At 35.9% G+C, this 8,806-nt stretch overlaps 1 protein-coding gene across 1 annotated transcript; it reads right to left on the reverse strand.

Annotated features, from left to right (window-relative positions):
* Window positions 1-2,519: 2,519 nt before the first annotated feature.
* LOC122601216 lies at window positions 2,520-8,224 on the reverse strand. Its single transcript, XM_043773979.1, has 3 exons — window positions 7,615-8,224; window positions 6,918-7,392; window positions 2,520-2,703 (listed from the first exon to the last, which is right to left on the reverse strand). Exons 1-3 carry the CDS (start codon window positions 8,222-8,224, stop codon window positions 2,520-2,522), a joined length of 1,269 nt encoding a protein of 422 aa, XP_043629914.1.
* Window positions 8,225-8,806: the final 582 nt, after the last annotated feature.

The raw sequence follows: 8,806 nt of genomic DNA on the forward strand, positions 1-8,806 counted from the left end.
GCCATATCTCAAAGTCATAGTACCCTGCTATAGCTAAGAGAATCCTAATAACTCTAATGTCCACGACTGGAGAAAAAGTTTCATCATAATCAACACCGAAACGTTGAGTATAACCTTTGGCCACGAGACGAGCTTTATAGGTGTGTATATTTCCATCCATGTCTGTCTTCTTCTTGAAGATTCACTTACACCTAACAGTTTGAGCATTTTGTGGAAGATCAACCAAGCTCCAGACTTGATTGTCTTTCATGGATTTCATTTCCACCTTCGTAGCTTCAAGCCATTTGTCAGATTCTGGATCTGATAATGCAGCTTTGAAATTCGGAGGCTCATTGAGATCTCCAACAACGTCTTCTTCTACCATTAGACATAGTCTTTCGGTAGGACGTCTTATCCTTTCGGACCTACGAAGTGGAATCGCTTCATTATCATCGACTTGAAGGTCATCACTTTGAACATTTCCCCCCCAAGTTAATGATTGCTGGGAGTTTCAGAAGGTGACACATCTTCCTATCGAGTCTCATCAAGTTCTACAACCCTCCCACTGTTCTCTTGAACTAATTTCTTTTCAAAGAATTCAGCATATCGAGCAACACAAACAGTGTTTTTGGCGGGATCATAGAAGTCGTAAACCATCGTTTCCTTAGGGTATCCGACAAAGATGCACTTAGTAGTTCTGGGTTCAAGTTTGTCAGGCGTATCACGCTTCACAAATGCCTCACATCCCCATACTCTTAAGTAAGACAAATTAGGGACATCTCCATGCCATAAGTCATACGGCGTCTTGTCAACCTTCTTGGTTGGAACCATATTGAGAATGCGTACAACAGTCTCTAGAGCATAATCCCAAAACGAAAATGGGAGAGTTGTACGGGTCATCATTGATCTAACCATGTCTAGCAAGGTTCGATTTCTCCTTTCAGATACTCCATTATGCTGAGGAGTGTATGGAGGAGTAAGCTGTTGGACAATTCCACATGCTTTAAGATAATCCTTAAACTCTTGGCTTAAGTATTCACCACCTCGATCCGAACGAAGAATCTTGATGGTTTTACCGAGTTGATTTTCTACTTCATGTTTAAACTCTTTGAATGTTTCAAAGACTTCATGTTTATGTTTAAGTAAGTAAACATAACCATAACGACTGAAATCATCCGTAAAGGTTATGAAGTAGCTAGCTCCTTTCCTTGACACATGTCTAAATGGGCCACAAACATCGGTATGAATGAGTCCAAGAAGATCTTTAGCCCTTTATGGCGAATGCTTAAATGGTTTTCGTGTCATCTTGCCGGAAACACATGACTCGCATTTATCAAAGGATTCATCATTTAATTTTAAGATCCCTTCACGTTGAAGTCTTTCAATGCGATTTTTGCCAATGTGTGCAAGACAATAGTGCCAAAGATAGGTAGAGTCCAAGTCCGTCTTGGCTCTTTTGCTAACATTATACATTGAATTATTTGAAACACAACCACGCATATCAATTTCATAAATACCATCATAAGCAATAGCATCAAAATAATGAACATTATTTTTAGAAACTGAAATACCAATATCATTAAAAACATTAATGAATCCATTGTCTTTCAACAAAGAAACTGAAATAACACCTCTAGTAATTGAAGGTGCATAATGACAATTTTCTAAAACAATGATTAAACCGGAAGGAAGAACTAAATGAAATTCTCCAATTGCTTCAACTGGTGCTGGTAGACCATTGCCCACGATCAACTGCAAAGCTCCGGGCTTCAGTTTCCTCCTTTTCCTAAGCCCCTGTAATTCATTACAGATATGAGTTCCACAGCCAGTGTCATAAACCCACGATTTACACTTAGTTAAGTAAAATAATTCAATAGTGAAGATACCTGAAGTACTAGCGCCGCTAGCATTCTTCTTCTTCACATTCAACTCGGCAAGATACTTAGGACAATTCCTTTTCCAGTGCCCGACTTCATTACAATGATGACATCTCTAGTCTTTAGCCGGATGCTCTTTCTTAGCCAGAGGAGTCTTCTTTGGTTTAGAAGGATTCGCAACTTGCTTACCCTTGCCTTTACCATCAAACTTCCCTTTAGCTTGGTGCAATCTTTTAGCTTTCCGGATCCGACCTCCTTTGATCATAAGAACATTTGAGTCATTGGCCTTCTTTGGAATCGTTTTCTCAAATTCATTGAGCATAGCATGGAGCTCATTTACAGTCTTTTTCATAGAGTGCATGTTATAGTTTTGCACAAAACTCTCAAACTCCATAGGAAGGGATTTGAGAATCATGCCAACTTTAACATCTTTATGATAAGCATACTCCATTGATTCCATTTTATCAAAAATGCTCTTCATCTTGAGCACATGACTACTAACCGACTTTCCAGATTCAAGTTTCATGTCATGGAGTTCCACAACAAGGTCGAAAAGTTCCACTCCAGCTTGTTTTTCATACAAGGATTTTAGCTCTCTGATCATATCATATGGAGTGTAAAGTTCGAATTGTTTTTGCAGCTCGGGAGACATGGTTGCAAGCATCAAACAACAAACTTTATTGAATCTAGTGTACTGAATTCTATAGTCAGCTTTTTATCTGCTGAAGCAGTAGCAGCCAGTTCATTAGGCCATTGTCTTTCAATGACATCCATACGTTCCTCAATTCGCAGAACAATTCGTAGTTGATGGTACCAATCAATGAAATTCGATCCATTAAGCTTTTCTCTTTCAAACATTTGCCGAAAAGCATTGGTGTTTGTGGAGGGATTCATTGCCATCTACAAAACAAATTAAGTTCAAAAATCAGTATTTTCGATAATAAGTCCTTAAGAAATTAATTAACCAATGTTTATAAAATAAACAATTAATTTCATTAAGGCTAGGATCCAATTGACATACAGCCATTTCATCAGTTGATCTGCTAGAAATGATTACACTCAAAAGGTAAGTGACGAAAAATAATTGCATTACAAGTGCAATTCCTAGAAAGTATGGGACCTACGTAAGACACTCGATTTATCAAGTGATCTTTTGTAGTCATGTTTTGTCCCATCTTCTGCCACGGGTCAAGGTCTCACCGCTTAACTCGCTTTAATTCGTCCAACTAAGAAGGTGCAAATTGACCACCACTATGTACCAGTGAATGGGTTTCGCCATGCAATGCCATTTCACCACTGTGTACCAGTGAGTAAAACAACGACCCCATATGTCCTTGACAAATTGGATGGCAAATGACTTAAGTTTATTGGGTCATTCAATTTGATATGTGATCAAAAAGTTATGTTTGAAGATTCATGCATATCTTCTAAACATTACATTTAATAAAATCATTTTTATAGTCTTAACAACACAAGAGAGCTCGGTAGCTCCATTTGAACGCACAGAGAAGCGCAAGGACAAAGGTTTGCAATGAACGCAATTAAAAACCCGCCCTTTTAGAAGGCTAGCGCACTCCGACTTATACCTCCCTTAGAGTTTGTTCAAATGGGTGAGCCGGTGTATCTCAAGGTTGTAAGACTCCAATTTTATTAAAAAATCTCTATTTTGATATTGCTTAGTCAAGTTTACATTTTCTCAAAAATAATTTTACATCACAATAAATATGCAAAATCATAAACTATTAACTATTAAGCATGCAACGAGTTATGGTAGGCCACCTAAACATGTTACTATGGTTTAATTATGTCTAAATAGGCTCCCCCTTCAAAGAAGAGGACCACATACATCAAGTTGCCTTGATTGCGTAAGCCTTAATCATATACAAAACAATCGATTATCATATAAGCACATAGTTACTCACTAGAAATTTCCAGTAGCTTCACTACTTGTTTAGACCTGTTTCTGGTCCGATTCAGACTTCGACCAGAACTACAAAGTTTTAGCCCTATGGGTTGAGCATGAACAGTTCAAAGAACGACCTCTAACTCATTACGGATTAAAAGATATGAATTTTTTAGTGAACTGTCGCAAAGCAGAAAAATCACACGAAAAATTCACATAGTCACACAATTAATTATCCAATTATCTAGCATAATTAACCCTAATGATCAAGATTTCATATCAATATATCTAAGTAAGAATCATGAATGATTTGCATGAAAAATTCATGATTTTTACTTCTTTTTAACCATTAAAAATAAAGGTACACATATAAACATGCAATTTATCATATAAACATATAATTAATCAAAACTTGGATTAGGAATCCTAAAAAATAATTTTTTTTTTTTTTAATTTTTTGAAAAATTTCGAACCATATATATATATTAAATAAAACCTTTTTCTTATTTAAATAATGTAATTAAATTACAAAATCAATTTAAATATATATATATAGCCGAAAATTTTAAAAATCAAGAACCTTAACCCCCCTTCAAGTTTTGATTTATTGGTAATCAAAAAACATACATAGTAGGCTCGTGATGCCACTGTTGGGTTATATAACTATTATCAAAACAAATCACAAAGCACGCAGCAGAATATAAAATCTATTTAGTTAATTAATTAACGAAGATAGAAAACGTGTACCTTAAATTGGAGAGAATAAAACAAGAAAACCTTTATAAGAAGGTTTGAATTAAACCACTTTACGATTGCACACACAACGTTGCAATGTATGTATGCTAGTACTTGATCACGAACCGAACAACCCTTTGTCAATACCCAACACCTTAAACCAAATAAAACCCGAAACCATTTGTTATTATTGGTTTCGGCCGTAGCCAAGAGAGAAGAGGGAAGGAGAGAATTTTAGGGTTTTAAAAAATCTTATGATTTATGTGTAGAAAACAATTAGATTTAGGTCTCTATTTATAGGATTAGGTAACTTGTTTACAAAGTTTAGGGTTTTCAAAACCCTCCCTTCTCCTTGATTTCGACCGGCCCCCCCTAGAACATTCTAGAGGGGTTTTCCTAATTGTTTCCTAATTACAACTCTCCTTCGTCAAGTCCATTAATTAAGTACCGTTAACTATTAACATTTTAACGAACGATCGTTAGTTCTTCGTGATCAAATTAATTAATAAATTACATTTAATATATTAATTAATTATAATTACATTCATGTTGAGGTGTGACCCCGTAGGCTTAAATACTTTTCGGACAAACGTTCATTTTACGTGATCATATTCTAACATTTAGAAATGCCAAAATATACTTTAAATGGTCGAACAACTGTTTGTAACAACAAATACCAGGATCAAACTGATTTTTCATGCCAATTTCGGACAACCTGGTTTCTTCGTAAGAAACGGTCGGATAGCCAAACCGATCTTAAACCACCAATTTTTCATAAATCCAACCGGTTTTGGTCAAGGGTTTTGACTAGTTTTGGGTTTCAATTTTTTTTCAGTTTCAATTTTTTTCGGAACTAGATGCATTACAAGTGTGCAAATTTGTAACAGCCATGAGTTGACCATAGAAGCTTTCGAGTCAAATAAAATTTAAACTTGAAAAAACGATCTTGTAATTGTCAGTCGACATTGTATTTGTCATTCGGCATCGTAATTTGAAATCGGCATTATAGATAGATTACAACCTCTTAATCGTCAAACGACATTGTATTTTGATTTAGCATTGTATCTCTCGTATTTCGCTCGGTATTGTAATTTAAGCCCGACATCGTAAATGTTTCATGGCATAGCATGAAACCTTTTTATTTTGCCATATACATATTATTCATCCAAGCAAACACATATACACACACCTTTTACTACCCCATATAGTAGCTCACTTTGCTACCTCACATAATGTAACATCCTAAATCTTTTTATCATGTATGTTGACCTTTGCATTAGTCAACTTTGACTTTCTCTGTTAAGAAGTTATATGTAGTTTAATATATCTAATACATATGTGGATAATTATGTATATATGGTGGATTATGTGTAGCAATTAAGTAGAATAATATGAGTTATTTCATGTGAATAAAGTTGGGTATGTGTTCTCATTTAGTATAATCAAAAAGTGTCAGATTACTTTTTACCATTAGTGCTTGTTATTATGATATGTATTTTCTATAGTGTTGGATTAATAATTTATGTCGTTAAATCAAGTTATTATGCGTTTTCAAAACTGCTTTTTGAAAAAGCAGGTAGGTGCATGCTTCTTTAAAACGACGTTTTTATAGCAAATAATCACTTTTTCACACAAACACCTTTTTAGATTATTTGCGTTTTACGAACGTAATAATCAGATTATCACTTCAAAACGCATTCCTAAACACCCTCTTACTTGTGGTTGTCATTGGTTAATAAAATTAGAAGGGTGTTAAGCGTTAATTTAATAAGACCCTAATCTAAAATAGACTAATAATGTATCCGGTTGAAATAAAGGGAAATAAGAAGAAAATTGCATTCTCTTGATTGTTATTCCTGTCGTCATCAAGTTTTGGAAAAAAGGCAAAGGGTTAAATACATATTAGAAAACTAATAACTAAAACCCATTAGGGAGGAGCAGCAGCAAAGAAAAACATTTAGATCATAAGGGTGGGGGAGGGCTTCCCCACTCCTCCCCTCCCCTCCCCGATTTTTTCTTCTCCTCCCCTCCCCTCCCCTCCCCTCCCCACCCTTTTCTATTTAATTTCATTTCTATTTATTTTTAAAACTAAAACAATTTTATTTAATAATTTAAAACTACTACAATATTAAAAATAAAACAAACAACAAAATAAAACAACAAATCCAAACATCAAACTACAATATTAAAACGAAACGACAACAAAATACATAAATAAACTAGCGATCGATGCTCGGGATGAATGTGCGATGAATATGGTCAATGAGATCCATCTTAAGATCTTCGTGAACGCTTGATTCATATATCTCAAAAAGTCGTTCATCCGATGGCTGTGGCGCAACTGGGGATCCGGAATGTAATCAGGACTTATAGCGTGGTCCTCGTCCTTTAAAATCATGTTATGAAGAATACAACACGCATACATGATCTTACGGATGGGGGTTTCTTCCATTTGTCGTGCCGGTTCTCTAAGTATTTTCCACTTTTTTTTAATAATACCAAAAGCTCGCTCCACGTCCTTCCTTGCAGCCTCCTGTGCCTTAGCATACCGAATCCTTTTCTCACCGGTTGGATGCTGTATCGTTTTCACAAACATCGCATATCTTGGGTAGATCCCATCCACTAGATAATACAGGTACCGATTTTCGGTTCCATTTACAGTGAAAGGAACCAACGGTGCTGTGCCGTCTTCAAAAGGGTTGAACAAAGGAGATTGGTTCAACACATTAATGTCGTTGTTTGAAGCGGCAACACCAAAGTATGCGTGCCAAATCCAACAATCCTGTGAAGCAACTGCTTCAAGCGATATCGTCGGCCCGTGATGGTCACCTCGCGTGTACTGACCACGCCAAGCTACTGGACAATTATCCCAAGCCCAGTGTGTACAATCAAGACTCCCTATAAACATTTATACATTATTAACTAAACTACGTAATATATATATACACATTTATACATTATTAACTAAACTACGTAATATATATATACATTTATACATTATTAACTAAACTACGTAATATATATATATACTTTTATACATTATTAACTAAACTACGTAATATATATATATACATTTATACATTATTAACTAAAATATATATATATTAAGTTAAGATATACCTAGCATGCCGGGGAAACCATGGTAAGACGCATGATGATCAAGAATGCGTTGCGTATCAGTACGCGTTGGCCTACGCAAGTATTCATGCCGATATAACTTAATGACTCCATCACAAAAAGCATTAAGGGTTTCACGTGACGATCTTTCCGACATATTTAGGTAATCATCTAAACTATCGGGATTACTACCATAGCCTAACTGGCGAACTGCAGATGTACATCTCTGTAAAGCCGAAAACCCCCATCTACCACGCGCGTCGATCTTCCTCTTAAAAAAACTAAATTTTTTTTCCAAATCTGAAGCTATCTTCACAAACAACCGTCTACTCATACGAAACCGGTTTCTAAAAAAAGTCTCATTAAATTTCGGTTCCTTGGCAAAGTAATCTCGAAAAAGACGGTTGTGAGACTCACCACGATCGTCCCGTCTTGTATACGTTCTTGAAGAGGAGGCAGTATCGCGGACATCTTGTTGAATCGCATAATGCGCCATTGTGAATAGATTAATATAACGGTCCGTCTCGTCGGATGAACCCGAATCCGATTGGAAATTTGGGGGTGTTGGGCCGTGATTATCAAGAAATAAAGGATTGTTGAAGAAAGGGTTCATGATTACGAAAATATAGATATATGTATGTGTTATTTGTGTGTGTGTTTTGTGTGTGTGTTTTGTGAGTTCAAAGAGAAAAAAAAGGAGGAACAAATCGGCAGAAAGAAAAGAAAGAAAAGAAAGAAGAAAGAAAGAAAGAAGAAAGAGAGAGAAGAAAGATACGTTGCAGGTGGATCCCTTTGTTTTTTTTGTTTTTTTTTTAAGGCTACAACGGTCAAATCGAGCGGCACTCAAACCGGCACCGTGTTGCCCAAAGTGCTCCCCTCCCTACCGGTACCGGTAGGTCGGGGTGGTGTTCACACCGGTACCGGTCTGGTACCGGTCCCATGCCTAACCACTCCGTCCTCCCTAAGATTTGGCATCGATATTACATTCCTATTTGAATTCGATCGCATTCGAAAAACTTATTTTTGGAGTCGCATGTATATAGTAGTTGATTAATTTAGGTTTCAAGTATCGTTATGGATACTGTATTCAAAATGTTAGATAAGTTAATTTGAATTCATATATATACTCGGCAAAAACATTGAAAAATATTCATGATTGTTACTGCTGGTTCATATGCAGTACCTTATTTCAAAA

The sequence above is a fragment of the Erigeron canadensis genome, chromosome 5 (genome assembly GCF_010389155.1).
Source record: "Erigeron canadensis isolate Cc75 chromosome 5, C_canadensis_v1, whole genome shotgun sequence".
In the NCBI taxonomy this organism is placed as follows: domain Eukaryota; kingdom Viridiplantae; phylum Streptophyta; class Magnoliopsida; order Asterales; family Asteraceae; genus Erigeron; species Erigeron canadensis.